Genomic DNA, 20072 nt, shown 5'->3' on the forward strand with positions numbered 1-20072 from the left:
TATAACAAAATTGGTTAAAACTATCTGATTGTAAAATACTGTGCTCAGAGTACTGTATTTTATTTTGTTATGGCTGCAGTAGGCTGGTTTACAGGAACAGTAGTTGAAACCAAGGCTGTGTGGTCGGACACAGATAAAATACTTTGAGACCATGAATCTTCTTTTTTGGTTATTTATTATAGAGAGAGGCAGAGCTTGACATTTACTGTTCTGGATTTTATATAACACAGACATGATTGTTGTCAGAGGCCCAGGGAGTGTCTGCAGGTACAGGAAGAAAGACTAAGACCTAATTTCAATGTTCTTATAAATGCTTTGATCAAGCCTCTCTGACTTTGGAGTGTGGCAGCAGTGGATGAGGCTTCCAGAGAGCTGGAAGCTGCAGGTATCAGAGGGATGGCATGAAGCCTGAAAATGAGGATGAGACCCTCGCTTTAACTCAGTGTGATGGTGTTCTCGTGTTTTAACCCCCTTGATCCGTTTAGCAAAATTGTTGTTATTTGTGATTCACAAACCAAATAAAAACACATTGTAGAGTCTGTTAACTTGTTTTCTGTCACAGTCTTGTACAGTTTTGTTCTTACTAGTGCAGAGTTCTCTGATTGGCTGCTGTGTTTTATAGAGGAGGAGGAGGACCCTGAGGAGGGAGGGGAGCAGGACATCATGCAGGTTCTGGGCAACATGGTGATGGCTATGCTGGTGAAATACTGGATCTACATCTGTGGCGGCATGTTCTTCTTTGTCAGCTTCGAGGGAACCATCGTCATGTACAAAATCATCTACATGATGATGTTCCTCTCCTGCGTGGCGCTCTATCAGGTACCAAAACACAACCGTTTTTACTTTGTGACCCACATGTCTCTGTCATTTTACCCCAAATTATATGTCAGACATATTTTATGTCTTTTTGATATTTTGGATCGTGAAATAATGAAATAATTTATAATAAATAACTCTTAAATGTGGTCTTTGTAGACCAAATAATCTGCTCACCTGATTTAATTGTAAGAGTGTTTGAGCATCAAAAAGGTTCTTTCCTCATTTAAAGTAAGCCTGTTTACTAAGTGATATTGTATTTGAGTAATCCTAAATTAGCACATGGATACATCGTTGTAAAGTTTCCAAATTCAATTTCCCAAGGACAGAAGGTGCCGACTATTTTAGTGTGTCATAAAGTTTGTGTACAGCAGGCTCATAATCCAACTGCTTTATAACCTCTATCACAGTAAAACAGAACCATCCTCCTAAATCCAGATGTCCCTGTGCGTCATGTTTAATTGAATGTGATACAGCTGTAAATGCAGGTCGATTCATATCCTCTGAAAAACAATGAGCACGTTCATTCTTATCTAGGTGCACTTTGAGTATTGGAGGAGGATCCTGAAGTACTTCTGGATGTCGGTGGTGATGTACACCATGCTGGTGCTCACTCTGGTCTACACCTACCAGTTTGAAACCTCACCAAACGTCTGGTCCAACATGACCAATATGGACATAAAGAGGTGAGCTCACAGAGTGCTAAAGATCCAAGAAAACTCACCTTCGGCCTCACTCCCGAGGAAAGATTTGCTTTTAATGTTGCTTTTTTAGTTCAGGCTTTATTCTATAAAAGTTTTCCTGTTGTTTCGGCTTAATTTCTATCTGTTTGATCGTTTGCTTTAGTTATTTTTTTTCTCATATTGAGGGATACTTGTCAGGAATGAAAATCAAAATGACTGGAAAATTATTGTGTAAACGAAACTCAAAACTTCACACCATTTAAAAAAAGCAACCAAATGCAAAAGATAGACCACAACCATCCTCAAAAGACAAAGCAGGTTATTAGTGAGTCAGGGTGCCTGTGTAATCACCAAGAAAATCTTCTGCACACCACAACATTAGAGCAACATTAAAAGACAAAATAAAGACATTTTCTCTCTAGTTTATATACTTTTTTGCACCTTTTTTAAAACAAACAATACACTTTCAGGGGGGAACATAGACTGTATAAAATATAGACGTAGTATCCGTGACGTCACCTCCCTCACAGTGAGAGCTGATCAAGAAATGAGCTATCCAGACTACACTCGTCTTTTGTACCAGGCTGTAAACATGTTTATTTCTGCTGTAAAGATCGTCTTTTTCCCATTCATGTTTATGTGACATCCGGTACTTCCGGAGCCAGCCTCAAGCGGATTCTCAATGAACTGCAGCTTTTAGCACTTCCGCATTGGACTCATATTTTTAGACTGAAGCTTGCCGCTTGCGGGGGAATCATTTCTTGGGAAATCATGTTATTATTTTTCTTTCAATTTGCACAATTTTTTTTTAACAATCCTCTATTAATTTGATGGTTTTCTTTAGTTTTGTAACAGGCATAACCTTGCTCCCCAGACTGGCAACATAGACAGTTTTATTTTAAACTTACCTTTCAAATGTTATATTTTTCTATTTTATGAACATAACCTTAGCATCTTACAATCTGCAGTTCCAGCGGTATACTTTTTATGAGTTATATTTTTGGGCATTATTTCCTTCTTTAGATATGACAGCTGAGGAGAGAAGAGAGACAGGAAATGTGGGGAATAGAGATAGGCGATGACATGCAGCAAATGGTCAAGGCCGGGAGTCGACAGGGACGATAGCCTTTGTATACAGGGCACACGCTTAAACTGCCACCAGTGGCCAACAGCGCCACCAGTGGCAATTTCTTTTTATCTTGTCTCTTGCCTTGATAACATGCTCTCTCATTTTAAAGAGGAAGGACATGCAGAAGACAAATGTTTTTTTTCACCTTTACCACTTAATGATCGACTTTTAGGATGAATTTGATTGGAAAAAAAGTCTATCATGAGAAATTTTGCTCTGAAGGTATCACAAACTGTCTCATAAACCTAACCGAACACCATCCAGTAATGAACTTTGACCTTTGTACATCAGTCGTCTTCTTACTGACACTGTTACAAATGACCAACAAAGAAATTGCTCTCTGTGAAGTATCTCATTTTCTGTTTCCTCTTTGTTTTTAAATGAATGCAGCTTGAAGGACCTGGGTTTGGAGACGTTTTCTGTCTCCGAGCTGTTCACAAGGATTTTCATTCCCACGTCCTTCCTGCTGGTGTGTATTCTCCACCTGCACTACTTCCACGACCGCTTCCTGCAGCTCACTGACCTGCAGGCTGTGGTGGCCAAAGAGGAGAGCACTATCTACAGGTGAGACATGAGGGGAGTGTATGTTGTTTAACCTAACACAGAGGTTAAGAGACATTATTCTTCACCCTGATGGTCAGAAGAAGAGTGTTATACTTTCAAACCGCAGTAGGTGTTGTCCTGGGTTCTGAAGAACAAAAATGAAAACTTGTATTTTTGTAATCTCTTATTATCCACAAAAGTTGGTCTTAAAGTAGCGTGTTTGGGTTTTCCAGAGGTCATAACAAGGTCTGAATGAGTCCCAAGCTGTTTATTTTCGCTACAACTCCATCTATACGTAACACAACACATCAGACTACTTGGCTTCCTATCAATATCTTATTAATCCGGGCATGGGGTCTATTTAGAGTCAGTTGAGGAGATGTGAAAAGTTTGATAACCCCTTGTTACAAAACAGCAAGGTGTGCAACACGTGCATCATTCAGGTCGGCAGTAGTTTCCCTCTGGGACTTGAATGTTTTGGCACTCATGAGGCTCAAACTGGAGTTTCCTTCCCCTGAAGTTCATTAGAAATGACACTCAGTTATTGCTGATTGCCAAAGAACAGTGCCCATCTTAAACCTTAAGATCTCAGTCGAGCATGAGGTGAAACTTTTATCCCTTCTCTATTGGAATATCATTTTATTTAATGCTCCTTATAAGCACCATTCTCTTCATTCATCCGTCAGTGTGTGTGCTGCAGTGTGCTCCGTGTGTCGTTAAATGTAATAACATCTGCCGTGTTGTGTTTTGCCTTTATTGCCTCCGTATTGTCGTGCACTCTTCATCGTGTCGCTGCTGCTTGCTCGGCTCGTCTCTGCTCTGCCTCTCTCTGTGACCTCCTGCCATCTCACCTCTGACACCCTCTTTCACACAGCCACGCTAAAGTCAATGGGCGTGTCTATCTGATCATGGATAGGTGGGTATCTGCTCGCTTTCTGTGGCATCCACCACCATCCCAGTTCACCTCTGAGTCTCTTCTTCCTCATTCTGTTTTAAACCCTGCACTTGACCAGTCCCTTTTGCTCTTTTCCTGCCAATAATTACATGTTGATGATCTTTAGATATATATAACCCCTGGTCTAGGAGTTTCAGGATATGCAAGTTATTATTTTGCCTGTAGCCTCCTCTTTTTGAGTCCTCTGTTGTCTTTCTGAATCTTTCACCCTTCTCTAGCCCCCCCAGCACAGATCTTTCCCCCTCTACTTCTCTCCGATGGTTTCAAAGCTGTCAAGCAAGCATGTTTGACTCTGACAGAACGGTTTTCTCCTTCCAGTATCTGGATCCCTTTACCCTTTTTCTGCACTGAAAATGAGCCCCTTCCTGAAAAAGCTCGATCACCCCTAACCACAGGAGCCTGTTGGCCAGTTTCATGCATTTTTATAAAAATACTTGGATATTTAAAATGATTTCAAGTGTCAGTCTCAGCCTGTCTTTGTCGGTTTCTCTCCTCGCTGTCCGTCTTGACGTCTGTGTAACTTTATTGTTCTGAGCAGCATCAAGCAAAAAATCCCAACTCAGCAGAGCAAGTAAGTGTGACCACAGGGTAAACAAAATGCTTGCCTTGATATGCGTCCAGTTCATGCAAGCCAAACCTAACCTCTGACCTCGCTCCATTGCCTGAGAAGAATTGAAAGGGTTAATTCCTCCCATCAGCTGCTACCATTTATCTGCTGCAAGAAGAAAATCCCCCATAAAGTAAAAAAAAAATCAGCTCAAAAAATCAACAGAGATTGTTTTAAAGAATGCAAAAGGAATGTGCACTGCCTGATGAAACGCCATACTGCTGTTGAGTTAACAGACCCGGAGCTGATGATTCCCATCCAAACATTGAATTCATAGCCTTTTGAGAATCACCTGGACCATGTGAACTAGTGTGTATTTATATACTTATGAGGACTGAAGGAGTGTGAGAAAAACCCTTAAACTGAGGGATTTTCCTGGTTTCTATAAAGTGCTTTTGTAGATCAAGACTTAAGGCAGAATAGTAAGCCATCAGGTGCACTGGTGTTCATGTGCCTGGATTCTACCGGTCATCTAAGACCCAAGCAGCATATGAATAAGACTTCCATTTCTTGCATGGCTGAAGCAGCTGATATCCATCACTTCATGAAGGTGCAACTTAAATAATAGTAACCAACTTTATAACCAGGAGGACTGATTCTACATTTTTATGAAGAATCTGTTAATAGTTGACTAAACTGACAAGTTCCAGAAATGAACACGGAAAAAATAGAAGAGAAAAACGCCCCTCACATGACATCAAGTATAAGAAAAATAAAATAAAAACATAACTGAATGTCCTCATAAGTATAGAAATACTGATGTCTGCCTGTGTGGGTCTGCATGAATCTGTCTATGTGTCTAATACCTGCTCCCTTGTCTCCAGGCTGGTGCACCTCGATGGCAGCCTGGCAGACCTCACCATGCTCAGCGTCAGCTCAGCGGAGGCAACACTCTCCAGAGAGGAGCAGGAGCCGCAGGACAAGCAGGAGGAGCAGAAGGAGAAGGAGGGGCAGGGGGAAAAGGACTGGGTGACAGAGAAGGAGAAGGAGGAGAAAGACCAGACCCTGGTTGTGGTGTTGTGTGACACTAAAACGACTGAAGAGAAGCCCAGGACTTTCTCTGACGGGCGGCAGTCCAGCACGGACGAGAGCCACCACTGCAGCACTGGGGGCGAGCCGGAGCCGAGCACGGAGCAGAGCTCAGGTAGTGAAAAACTGCAGCACAGCAGTTTAACAACAAAGTTTAACAACACTATAGTGCGTATCTCTTATACAGTCCACACCCGGTTGTTGTTCTCTCACATTATATCAGAGACAAAAAATATGATTTACAGTAGGACAATAAAAGGAGCTGCAGATTTTGAAAAGATGCTACACCAGAGGATATTTTTGAGCTTTTAATTTCTGCTAGACCAACAATCACTTATCCAAGAGGTTGTTATTAAATGTCTTCAACTCATAGTTGCTACATCATCACTTATAGCTTAAAGAGGAGTTTTTGACTTGTTATGAAACCTAAACTTACTGTGATGCCTCTACATGACCAACAAAAGCAAACCAGACCATCAGACAAAAGACTAGAATGGTCATTTCTATAAAGTAATGAATAGCAAGCTGGTTATTAACAGTGTCTTCTGACATTTGACTGCTGAAGAGAAACTAATCAGACCAAAAACGTTTTTTTGTTGCAGGCTATAAACATGTTTAATTATTCTGTAAAAATTGACATTTTGATATTGGTGTTGATGGGATTTAGTTGACTTCTGGAGCAAGCCTCAAGTGGACACTTGAGGAACAGCAGTTTCTAGGCACACCTATATTGACTTAATTTTTTTATCATTAGAGGTTTCTGCTTGGTGGTCAGGTAAAATACTGAAAAGGTCAGTCATAACTTGGGACATAGTTAATCACAGACACCAACCAGACATCAGTGTGGCAGCCCTATACTGTGTTCACTTGTCTGTGAACTAATCCAAGGCAGCAATTCCACACAACGTCATTACATAAACAGTTCAGTAATGTATGTGTTATGTCTACATGTAAGAGTAGCCGCAGACATCACCTCCTCAGTCACTGTTCAATGAAGAGACACAGCCTGTCTGCAATCATAAAAACAAAATTTGTGCAGTGTGTGTTTGAATGGGAATCTGCTGCTCCTTTGTGTAATAATCAGGGTTATTTGGATTCAGCTGATGCACTCAAAGTTTGGTACTGCAGTAAATATAGATTGGCACAATGTTTGGATAACATTATGTTGTATAGTTGTCGAAAACATATCAAAGCAACATAGTTACATGCTTTGCTTCACGCTTGATACACAGTGTGTCTCTGAAGCATCTTGATGGTTTCCTTGGCATTTATATTAAGAAAAACAACTTCATGAAGTCGCCATCTCCAGCCTCTGTGGCTTGGTATATAACAGTTTTACAGTTTTATTTTAACACTTCAGCGTCTCGTGAGCTTTCTTTGAGCGATGCTCAGCCTCTCTGTTTTCCTCCAAAGTACATTAAAGCTTCCCACACTGCTGGGTGTGTTTGCTCTTCTCCCTGTGTTTACAGCTCGGACTGGTGTGCTGTAATGTAGCGCTGCAGACGCTCTCAGACATGAGTGCAGAGATGTTTTCTCTCAGCCTGGAGCTCTCTGGTCTGCTCAGAAGACATATGTTTCATACAATCTTTAAAGGCCAGAGCTCTCTGCGAGGAGCTCAGTCTGCAGCCTCAGTATCTGCTGCCTGCAGTCTCAACAGCGACTCATTTATCATCCCAAAGCCAAGCTGTAAAAATCTGGTGTATTGCAGATTTTTGGGGTTCTGTAAGATTTACCTCCAGTTTTCTGTTCTGACACAGTGCATAGCTCAAATGCTCACTTTCACCCATTACACCCTTCTGCTAAAGCTGACTGTTGCCGCACCATTAGCATATTTACACAGACACTCACACTGGTCCTAAATTAAAATGTTGTTTATATACACAGAAAATAAAACAGGTGATAAAACCCGACGCTGCAGGGCCTCTCAGTTTATAATGAGCTGTGAGCTGAACGTGCTATATGCTCTCTCAGAGTTTCTTATCCTAACAATGAGCCCTCTATTACGACCTGAGATAATATGGCTTTTGTGAAAACATACACCCACCACTCAACTGTGGCTGCAGATTTTATATCCTTTGTGAGAATATAAAACAAATGTTAAGCCGTCATTATCAGGTAATTAAAACAACAGCTTGGAATTTTCTTGTTAACACAGATTTTATTTTTTCATACATTTGGGTTTACACTTTATTGTCTCAGAGGGAAACGGGATTTCACAGCCAGTTCAACGTAGAAACACACACATTCAAACACAGCAGTGTACAGATAGAGATTTCCCTTCATACATCCCAGCACATAGCGGTGTCAGCAAGGAAGTTTGATTCTGCAGCAGAGGAGAAGTCAGAAACTACTGCTGAGGGGAGTTTTTTTACTTCATTTTAACTTCCTTTATCCCATCTGGAGGTCAGAAATGTGCTGTGATTATTGAGGATGTGATTTGGGGAGTGAGTGGCTCTGTAGTTCAGGTCTGAGAGTTCAGATGGGGGAAGGCAGATGATTTTTGAGAAAGTATGTGTGATGCTATACGTTTGATTTTGTTGTAGGTGTTAAACATAGCAGAGAAGAAGGGGAGGGAAAGAAAACAACATGTTTTTAGAAAGCAGCAACAGGAGGGAGGAGGTCAAATCAGTTCTCTTTGATTCTTTGCTGGTATTTGGATGGAAGTGATTAATGGATCAAAACTGATTATTGGTCTTAAGTGGGTCCAGAATACTTTGAGCTGTTCTGTGTAACATCTTGACATAAGGGGTTATATAAGTCTTGCAGTATAAAATTGCAGTTTTATAATGTGGTAATATTTCATGTTTGTGCTGGGCATCGGTCGATACCCGTATATGATATTATTCTTGATTAAGGGTTTAATTGTTTGCCTTAAAAATGTAACATTTCCTAGAGACCAAATGATATTGAGCTTTCTACAATCCAAGAGTATGTCCAACAGGTGACTTCTTCTTCCCAGAAAGAACTGTTTTCTCTGACTCAGCAGTCAGGTTTACTAGCCTGCCAGCATTTAGTTACCTTGCAAAACAACAGATAAACATCGGCTACCAACATCAGCACTTGCTACATTAGTTGCCAATGGGCCAGTGATGTCTCTCAGAGCAAATATCGTCTGATACTAATGTTTAAATGATACTTTAGCGCATCCATAATAGAAAAAAAAACCCAGCTTAATCCAAATGACTGACAGTGAAAATAGTCAAATGTCCCCTGACTTACTGTACACAGAGCTCAATCAGACATATATTGACATTATTTTTTTTTATAAAAACATCTATTGAGTCATAATCTAAACATACTGAGCATAACTTTGCAAAAAAGAGACTCAGTTGTTCCTTTGCATTGGCTTCATTATATCCGTAGACTGACCTGCATTTATGGGAGCAGGATACTCTTCAATACATTGGATTGACTCAGGATAAACCAACAGTGTGGCTTATTTAGCTTTAATAATAGTTTAAATATAGCTACAGAGGATGACTATATCAGGCTTCAGCTACAAAAAAAGTGTGAGTTAAATTATATTTTTAAGTGATTTGCTGAAAGAAGAAGAAAGAATAAAACCAGACTGATTTCTGAAGTGTGAGAAGAGAGATAAAATAGTTTAAACAGAGGACTAACTGCTGTGATTAAGAGGGAAATCCTCAAAATGCTTTCCATTCGCACCTCTGCAGTCGTGTTATTGTTTCCATGTAAGTGTGTCTGGTTTTTGTCTCCCCTTCTTTAGATCTGAAGAATAAATGGCACCTGGTGGTTGACCGCCTGACCGTGCTCTTCCTCAAGTTCCTGGAGTATTTCCACAAACTGCAGCTGTTCATCTGGTGGCTGTTGGAGATCCACATCATTAAGATTGTGTCCTGTTACATCGTCATGGTGTCTTTCGAAGAGGTATGAACCAAGGCTCCGTGTTTGCAGGTAGTCATGTCTGCTTCAATCAAGTTTAACACAGCCTAACTGAGTATTTTGCCAGGCCAACTTTACAGTAGCCCATTATCACTGGTAAAAATGATTCAATATCCATTATTTTAACACTACATGGTATCAAATAGCACCAAAGCTTGTGAAGAAAAGAACAGATAAAGACACATTTTTTCAACCAAAAGCTGCAAATTTAAGAGAGAGAGAGAACGTGAGCAGCGGTGGTCCACTGACAGAGATAAAGTTAAGAGAGGGGGCGCCCCAAAGAAAACAAAGCGGTCAAATAAAGAATTGAGGCGTTATTTTCTGATTGGTTCACAGCAGTTGCGCTCTCAAGACCTTATAAACACATCCACATCTTTGCACAAACATGCATAAAGGTGCCTGGTTTGGATTACTTTCAACTGAAGTTACGCTTCTCCGTGTCTGCTGTGTGCCTCTGCTCCGCCCTCCATCACAGCCACTACATTGCTAACTCCTCATTGACAGGCTTTGGTAGGTCCCTTCCACATCTAATAAAGACACATGTTATGTTTATGTCTACTGTAGACAGACTGACATCAGAGGAGAGGGAAACAGATGTCCCTGTATGTTTTCTAGCAGTCCCAACCAGCAGATTATTGACAGGGAGCTTCACAACACTGCACGATGACACACCTCCTCTGGACTAAATGATAATTCAGAAGTTATATTTTTAGTAGAACAATAACTGTATTTATTTAACCTTTCAGTACTACTAGCAGTAGGTCGAACATTGGTCTGTGTTCAGTGGCATTGTCTTTATAAATAAAGACTGATTGATTAAATTGAACAGATATGGATCAGAAAGAACAATGGATTTTGCAGCTTTGCCTCAGAGACTCAGAGAACATCAACGTAAATGTAAAGGCAGTTCAGACCCTATATACCTGACTCCTATTAGAGATGAGGTTGAAAATAGGCGAACCATTTACTTTAATGTTGTACAAGGCAAATTAATGGGAGAAATAACGTTTAATGTTTTGTTAAATCTTATTTGGACTCAGAAACAAACAATTTAAACCTTTCTTTCTCTTTTGTAGAACTTCTTAAAATGCAAACTCAACAATACCTAAGTTGTTGCTTGTTTGGTGCTTGTCTTCATTTTAACCTGTCACAAGCTCCTCACCGCCTGTTTTTCACCTCCTCTGCAGGTGTCTTTGTTGAACTGTGTGTTCCTGGTGTCCTGGGCCTTCGCACTGCCTTACAGCCAGTATCGACCCCTTGCCTCCAGCGTTTGCAGCGTCTGGACGTGTGTCATCATCGTATGCAAAATGTTGTACCAGCTGAAGTCCATAAAACCTATATTGCGTAAATGTGTAATGGTGAGTATAATCACAACATGCTTATGGAACCTTGTTGTATACACTACATGCTTCATGGGATTGTTGTACAGAGAATAACTCAGCCTAAAGTACTTATTCTCTATCCACAGCCAGCTGGGTACAAAGATGAGATGAAGGAGGAGCTGAAGAACTCTCTGCTGTATAAGGAACCAGTGGATTTAGAACACTGGGTGGGCCTGAGGAAGCAAGATGACCTGCTGGGATACCTCAGGGTGAGGAGCCTGCAAGCAGTGTGAAATCAATTAATTAGAAGCACAATCTGTTGGATTGATCGGACATCAGAGCATAGAAAGTCACTGCATCAGGCCAAGAAGTAGATCCATGTGTAACTTAGAGGAAAATAGTCGAGCAGCCTGTTGAAAGCTCAGGTGAGAAGTTTTTAGTCGGAAATGAATCAGACTGAAGTTAAGACTGATGCCTTCATATCATCAACTAAAGCAAGCAACACCTATCATAACAAGATTGAGTATTCTTACAGTTACGTTATGCCTGTCAACCCTTCAATAGGGTAAGAATCAGATAGAGATGAACAGCACAGTGCTAAATCAGCTGTTTCTATTTATACATGCCAAAGATTCATTATGAGGCACACGTCAGCTGTTTATAATAAATAGTAAATGGATTTGTGCATGTATAGCACGTTTGTAGTCTTTCCGACCTATCAGAACACTTTTACACTACTTATCAAATTCACTCGTTCACACCACATTCATTCACTGATAGCAGAGGATGCTATAGTAGGTAGTCATCAATATTAACTGATCCTATTCAGAAGCATTCACACACTGTCACCAGGAACAGTTTTGGGTTAAAGACATAGCAGAATAGGATTTTTTGTCAAAGCTTTCACTTGAATGGACGGATCAGCAAAAATATGAGACTTTGTCCACAAAAAGGTCCTAAAGGTCAAAACTCCAAAGTGACTTTAACCTGTTATTTTTTATTCTACGTTTTAAAATGTCTCTAGACTCTGAAAAATGCATGAACTAATCAAACTAAGTTTGGGCAAAAGACAGTGTTAAGGGGGCACCGGTTTGGCTAGGTGGTTAAATCAAGTGCCCCATGTACAGAGGCTAGAATCCTCAAAGCGGGCAGCTGGGTTCAAATCCAGCCTGTGGCCCTTTTTCCGCACGCCATCGCACACCCTCTTTTCTCAGTTCTCACTTACTCAATCCACTGTCCTGTCTTCCAAATAAAACATCGAAAGCCTCAAAAATAATCTTTAAAAAATAGATAAGAGACAGAAGTAGTTAAGTGTTATCTGCACAGGTGTGTTAGGAAATGTCCATCAAAAGTTTCTAGAATGGGTTAAAATGTTACGGGGATCAGACTAGGCACACTTTAATCACACTGTTTTATGACTAACATAACTTAAATATTCCTCTAACTTACCCATCAGTTATTCAAACTGTTTTTATTTGTTTTTATTAAATGAGTTTCTGTCTGTCCCCATGCAGAACAACCTTTTGATGCTAGCTCTGTTAGCATTCGAGGTGACCATCTACCGTCATCAGGAATACTTCAGACTGAGGAACAAACTTTCACCTCCTGCAGCCAGGATCATCTTCCATGATATCACACGGCAGCATCTGGACCTGGGCATCATCAGCTTCATCAAATACTTCATCAATTACTTCTTCTACAAGTTTGGACTTGAGGTAAAGACGAGTGACACAAATGTGTTTGATCAGAAGACTGTTTGCTCCATCACTTAATTTGTCCCTCCTAATGTGTTCCCCTCAGACGTGCCTGCTGTTGGTGGTTAATGTCATCGGGCAGCGTATGGACTTCTACGCCATGCTGCATGCCTTCGCTTTGATAGCAGTGATGTTTAAACGCAGGAGGAAAGCCATCGCTGAGATCTGGCCAAAGTACTGCTGCTTCCTGGCCTGCATGATGACAGTCCAGTACTTCGTCTGCATCGGGATACCTCCATCAGCCTGCGCAGGTTTGTGTCATTCACACAGCTACACTGTAACAGTAACAAGCAATTTCAGTACACAATTAATGACTATTCCCATTAATAATGAAATAATATTTTTCAGTTATTTGAGTTACTAAGTTTATAAAGTTGGAACATTTTTATCCAACTGAATTTTCTAAAAGCTACCGTGTTGATTTTATAATGAAATAAATTAAAGAAAAGATGCTAAATGTAAGAGTTTGACAACAATGACTGTTTGGTATTTTAATCATTAATATAGATCAAGTCTCAGTTAATTATCTGATTATTCACAGTTCATTTGGCTTTCCTTTTGTGTGTCTTAACCAAAACTGTCTCCATTCCCTTGTATCCCAAGTTCCTCAAAAGTAGCTATTTATCATCTGGAAGTTACATAATAAACTAAAATATGTTTATTTATAAAATACACATTTGATTTAAACTTCAGTATTTTGGTCCAGACTAATATTTTAGCCTTTAATTGTTTGATCTAGTCTCAAAAATCTGTCTTCAAACAACAACAAGGACTTCATCTTGAAGCAGTTTTTTCTGTCTTTGAGATGTTTTCTTTCTTGATTTATTTGTTACCGTCTGAAGACTCTAATTGCCGGTCCTTTTCCTGTTAAAGTGCTCCACAAATAAACCAGACATTATAATGACGTATGTGCGATGATAATGGTGAATGTTTTAATTTTAGATTATCCCTGGAGGTTTCCTAACTCTTCGACAGACTCTAATGTGGTGAAGTGGCTCTACGTTCCAGATTTTCTCACCAGGCCCAAACCCACATTCCTCATCTGTAAGTGAAACTGTTTAGCTTCTTTCAAACCAATATTCTCCTCTGATTCATAGATGACTTGGATATGATTTTAGTTCCCAAGTTAGTATTTGCAAAAATTCATGATCTGAGATGAGATTTCTCCTCTGATCTTTCCTAGACGACTTCATGTTGCTGCTGTGTGCCTCCATGCAGAGGCAGGTTTTTGAAGATGAGAACAAAGCAGCAGTTCGTATCATGGCTGGAGACAACGTGGAGATCTGCAGAGACCTGGATGCAGCTTCTTTCAGCGTCCACAACCCCGTCCCTGACTTCATTTACTGCAGGTAGAGCAGATTAACTGACATTTCCCTGTGTTCATACTTCAGCAGGACAAGGCCTCAATATTTGTTGTTTGTCGTCTTTAGTATTCATGTTTAAACAAATACTTTCATGCCTATATTTAGAGCTCTGCTAGTAAAGTTTGGTTGTCAAAGTTATCAAGCAGGAGGAGTTTTTATTTTCTTTAGATCATTTTATTTTTGACATGATGTTTCATCCTCATGACTGATACTGGAGCAGGATTAGCTAAAAGACGTATGTTTTGTGTTAAAGACTGAGAAACTCTACAACCAGGGCTTTACTAGCTAAATGGCTACGAACAGGATTTAATGTTTATGCCGGCTTGTGAATGCTTCACTGCTCTTGGAGGACTAAAGAGTAAAACCGTGTGAATATTTACGTTATTCAGACATTCATTGGGACACCAGAGCTCACATCATGACACCGTGATAAGTAACGTTAAACTGGTACCTCTGCTCACCTTTTGTAAGCTAACTAATGTAATAAATCAGAGTTTACAAAGTTTTTTCGTTGGTATGTTACAGTTAATAACTTAAAGTGGCTACAAAACAAAACCTCATCACTCTGCATCCTGCAGAAAGTGATGCCATGAACGAAGAAAAGGAGTATTAAATGAACATCTATATATAACGAATTTGCTACCACAACAAATGCACACTTTGACAAGAGCCACATCTTTACGACAGTGGTTGATGGCGCTCTTGGGAAATGTAGTCTTCATCCCAGATAAATACATTAAAATATAAAGCTCTGCTGTATAATGTTTAATAATGAGATGAGATGTCACATTTGATCATTGATGAAACATGAGACTTATATTCATCAGGTGGTCAAAAACATGGCTCCATATTGTTACAAGATCACTCCATAATTGCTGCATGTGTAAATAAACAGCTGTTTCCAGATTAAAAGGTGGTGATGGGGTAAAGGTGATTGTGCACCTTTATTCTGACAACCCAAAAGTCAGTGATATTTCAAAAGATGGTGAAATTACGAAGTGTGCCCCTACTGAGTTGAGTAACTTCATATTCACTGACCAGCTGAAAGGCTGAGAAGTGTGCGTGTAACATTTAGATAAGAAATACAAAACTAACTCAGCAACAACTTCCTGGGTTCAGTGGAATCAGACCATCACTGTCCACATCAGTCCTTATGGTCAAGCTGCCAAAAGCAAAGTCAGTATAAAACTGTTGTTGTTCTTGGCTGCAAACTATGTGACTGTAGAAGTCTTAAGTGGGCTGGTGCTGAATAAGAACTTCTTTACTCAGCAATCCCTTATCCTAGATAAATAAAGGTATGAAAAAAACGACGGATGACAGTATCTCATGTCAGAAGCTCACTGAGTCATTATTGAGTAACCACTGCAAACATCGTTCAGAATTTTGGCTGCTGAGTCCAGAGATACTAAACACTGACTTTGCATGTGAAAAAAAGAGCACAGAGAAGGTTTTGGAGGCAGGGCGTTACAGCCAGAGCATCCTGACCTGTCCACAGTCATTGATTATGTGCTCTTCACATTCCACTGTTTTGATGCACAAAGTGGACAAGTCTTTTATTAACGCACTCTGTGTCCATCAACAAGCCCTACAGTGAAGAGAAAGAGAGCTGCACAGCCCGTCTGTCCACACCACAGCAGCTCTGCACTTATTCCATCGTTTCCCTCCAGGATCAAATTACGGATACAGGGTGGGAGGAGAAATCCATAATCCACAAAAACACTCTGTCCGTCACTCTGCGACTCAGACGCTTTTGCCATGTACTCTAACTCAATAAATAGCTTTTAAGTATGGAAAAGGTATTTTCTCCCCCTGATGAAGAAGGACACTCACTCAGCTATTCTAACCCATCAACACACCGTCCGATCCTAACCCACTTCATCAAAGCTGCTTCCTAAACAGAGCAGCTCTTATTGGCTTCTTGTTGTCCCAGGTCAATCAGCTTCCTCTGTTTTCACTCCACACATCATATTAACTGTCTACATGAGCATGCTTTCAACATGTTAGACACACACATGCAGGACATGCAGGATCATATCTGTGCTGTGTGACAGGAGTCACGTTTCACTCAGGTTCACTTTTATTGATCAGACTCTTACCGGTGTTCTGACGCTAAGTGAAACACTAAGTGTGATTGATGGGTCAATTATGCACACTGCAACAGAATGAACTGAAATGTTGTTTCGACTTCTATTTTGTGGCAAACGTGCATCCTATCAGCAGCTAAGCTCTGCTGGCGAGGGTTGATGACGTTGACCTTTAACATCATATAACTAACATCAGCTCCTGAACTTTGACCCTTTTTTAAAATTCTGCCAAATTTTAATCTTTGCCTGTTTACAAAAATGCCTCAACTGCTCCTAAACTCACCGTATTACATAAAAGCTTAGGCTGGTCAGACATAAGCCAGAACAAGACCATCAACTGTATGTAAATATGGACGACGTGACTCTGTCTTCAAAACATGAAGGGCTCTCTCTGAACGATATAGAGCTCACAGTAGAAGTGCAGGGCGCAAGACATGATGCTAGTGTTTTACTGTACACACAAAACACACACAGTATGTATGTATAAGTCATGTTGATGCATGGATTGTTGTTACGTATATCTACAGAAACAATCACACTGCACTGCATCAACGATTAGTGACTTTTCTTAAATTAAGAGAGAGGCTGTCTTTCCACATCTACATAGAAACATATCTACATAACTCCATTACTTATTCACAACTCAGGACAAGCGACAGTATCGAACAGGATCATTTGTTTGCTTCTATTTTTCGGCTGGAATGGTTACGTTTGAGCATGCATGGGGAACTTTGTGTCTGACTCAGGGCTGTAAAGGGCTGGGGTTGTTGGCCTGCGCAGTGGTGAGGTGAAGCAGATGTGTGAGGAGATAGGGATGAGATTATCCTCGTCTTATGGCATCCCCAGATTGGCCCCACTGAGAGAAGCCACATGATGTAAGGAGACGAGGGAAACAAAAGCTCATCGTTTTCAAGCCGTCTGTCTCATTTACTCTCAGTTTATGCTGACATGTCAGAAATTGTTCTTGATAGTTATTGTTGAAGTCATATTCTTCAACTTCAGCTTCCGTGTGTGGGAGTTTTCAATGGAAACTTTATTGGCGATTGTTAAAGCTCTCTCCTGATTTAACTCGTACAGTGTGAGCACATAGTGAGCTTCAGAAAGGGTTAAAAAAAGTGTATCAGATACACAGACAAACACAGATAGTACAGTACATTGGAGTGTAAGCTATCATTGATTTCAACCTGAGGTTGTTGAAGTACAGAATTGTGGGACAGCACTCATTCCCTCCCAGTCAGAGCTAAAAAACACCTAATTTATCCGATAATGTTGAATCCTTTCTGAAAAGTTGCTCTCGTGTTGTTCTCACCCCGTCCTTTAGGTCGTACCTGGACATGCTGAAGGTCATCATGTTTAGCTACCTGTTCTGGTTCGTCCTCACCATCATCTTCATCACAGGGACCACACGCATCAGTGTTTTCTGTATGGGTTACCTGGTGGCCTGTTTCTACTTCCTGCTGTTTGGTGGCGACCTGCTGCTCAAACCAATCAAAAAGATCCTCCACTACTGGGACTTCCTGATCGCATACAACATCTTTGTGATCACCATGAAGAACATTTTGTCTGTAAGAAGTCTATCTTGGATAGTTTTTCATGACTAAAATTTAACTTTGGATGGAATATAAATGCTTGAATACTGATCATACAAGATGATACAAGGTTTTAATCTGTGTGCTTAAATCTGCCTGCTAAAGTAGATCAAACACTATAAACCTGTCTGTTCTTAGTATGTTGGATACAGGTACAGAAACATTACCTCTGTTTTATTAGATCACAACTGTTCTTAAAAGATATTTGAATAAATAATATATGAAATAAGTTAATATATTCAACAAAGGATGCTTGTTCTTAGATCCTGGCCTGCGGCTACATCAACAAACTGGTCCAGGAAAACTGCTGGTTGATCCAGCTGCTCAGTCTGGCCTGCACCATCAAGGACTACAAACACAACATAAAGCAGCGTGAGTGGAACCAGCATTTTACTCCTTTTAGCATCTTTAGACCGTCCATTGTTTATTTAAAAAGAGGTGTTTCAGAAGACGATGAGAGATCTTCTTCACATTTGGCAGGAGAGGTCCATATTTAGGTAAGAACTGACTGTCCTACACAGGAAGTACGAGATTAAATTAAACCTCCCAGGCCAGTTTAATTCATCACAACCTCATCTTAATCCCACCAAGCTACTGATTAACAGTGATACAAACACTGCTACAACACTCAGTCAAACAGTAATATATTTAACATTAACAGTCTACATTTATGTTTAATATAAAAGGGTGCGTTTGCAAGTCTATGAACTTGTATTTGTTTTGTGAAGAGTGCAGGTGATTTTTATTTTTCATATTAACTTTTGATGTACTTTTTTACTTATGTTTTTGTATTTAGTTTGTTTTTCAGGGTTATTGTTTGGTGTCATATTGGTTTGCATACATTTTTTGTACAAATACTTGTTTTGTGCTGTCGTTTTAGTACGTTTTATTTCATGGTTTTATTATTTTATGCTTCATTCTTGGTAAATCCTCCCACTGTATGTCCTTACCTCTGTTCTGTGTCTATGCTCTCGGCTATACAGTTTTAAAAACAGCACAGTATACCTCAGACAAAAAGGAAAGGAGATGAAATATACAAATTATACTGAGAATTGTCCGGACTTTTATCAGAAATAAGAAGGAAACAGTACTAAACTGACAATGACTTCCTCGTTTCATAGTAATATTTCTAACTGTAGAGCCGCTTATACTCAAAGGGACGAGTGATTTTAATTCTGCATATTGATTAATGGGATGTGAACAAGTCAAAAGTTAATTTTAATTCAAAGATTCAGAGAGACTGAGATTTGCTGTGCTGTGTCAACATTACAGCTGAAAAGCCGTGTGAGCTGCCCAGCAACGAGGCCGGCATCATCTGGGACAGCATCTGCTTCGCCTTCCTGCTGCTCCAGAGACGAGTCTTCATGAGCTACTACTTCCTCCATGTGGTGGCTGATATAAGAGCCTCACAGATCCTCGCATCCAGGTACACAAACTGCAGCTGAGGCTGAGATAGCCAATGGGTGATACTCTCAAATTTAGATTACTCAATTATTCTGATTGATGTGTATGACTGAATGCCATCCATGGACATCTGGATTTTTTTTAAAAACTAAGAGCAACAACAAATAACACAACACAACAACAAATAAGAAAACATGAGGAAAAATCACAAACAAGGTTTGAAATCAGATTGTGAAAGCAACATTTCCTTCTGGTTAAAATGACAGACATTTGTTTAATTTTTGTCACTCTTAAAAGTTAATGTCATCTTTAGTCATTTGTTGTTGTTGTTGTTGTTGTTTCTTATTTGTTGTTGTATTTTGCACCTCAGGGCCACCATATGCAAAGGATATCGTGATCAAACTGATTAACCATGATGATCAAGTCACAACCTTTACGTTGTACCTTGTGACTTATGTGTGTTTCAGAGGGGCGGAGCTCTTCCAGGCCACCATAGTGAAGGCAGTGAGAGCCAGACTGGAGGAGGAGCGCAAATCTGTGGAGCAGCTGAAGAGACAGTGAGACTCTAACTAGTTGACTTGGACTTGGATTGGGTTTTTCTGTACAATGTTGATTAAGTAGGGGATGTTGTAACATTTAAATTCAATAGAGTAATTCTACAGACTTAAAAACCTAACATTTTGCAAAAATATACATGCAAATTCAGGATTAAAGATACACACAACTTCCTCTGGATTATTTTAACCAGAGGTGCTACAGCATTTTTTTTTTTTAAAGAACTACTCTTATTAGAAATAACTCTTCGAAAAAGGACTATGATAATGTGCAAAAACAGCAATATCAATTAAAGAAAAATAAATTAAGATACTTAAAATATATTGAAGTATTTT

At 39.9% G+C, this 20072-nt stretch overlaps 1 protein-coding gene across 1 annotated transcript in view; it reads left to right on the forward strand.

The window, feature by feature from the left end:
• The window catches only part of LOC117826919 (piezo-type mechanosensitive ion channel component 2), a 100246-nt gene that overhangs the window by 51847 nt on the left and 28327 nt on the right, over positions 1 to 20072 (forward strand). Inside the window, 15 exon segments of the mRNA XM_034703341.1 lie at positions 623 to 819; positions 1354 to 1502; positions 3019 to 3192; positions 5558 to 5877; positions 9490 to 9650; positions 10853 to 11023; positions 11134 to 11256; positions 12502 to 12702; positions 12788 to 12992; positions 13684 to 13785; positions 13925 to 14090; positions 17511 to 17754; positions 18042 to 18150; positions 19051 to 19204; positions 19650 to 19739. Of these exon segments, the coding sequence (XP_034559232.1) occupies positions 623 to 819; positions 1354 to 1502; positions 3019 to 3192; positions 5558 to 5877; positions 9490 to 9650; positions 10853 to 11023; positions 11134 to 11256; positions 12502 to 12702; positions 12788 to 12992; positions 13684 to 13785; positions 13925 to 14090; positions 17511 to 17754; positions 18042 to 18150; positions 19051 to 19204; positions 19650 to 19739 (2566 nt within the window).

The sequence above is a fragment of the Notolabrus celidotus genome, chromosome 15 (assembly GCF_009762535.1).
Source record: "Notolabrus celidotus isolate fNotCel1 chromosome 15, fNotCel1.pri, whole genome shotgun sequence".
In the NCBI taxonomy this organism is placed as follows: domain Eukaryota; kingdom Metazoa; phylum Chordata; class Actinopteri; order Labriformes; family Labridae; genus Notolabrus; species Notolabrus celidotus.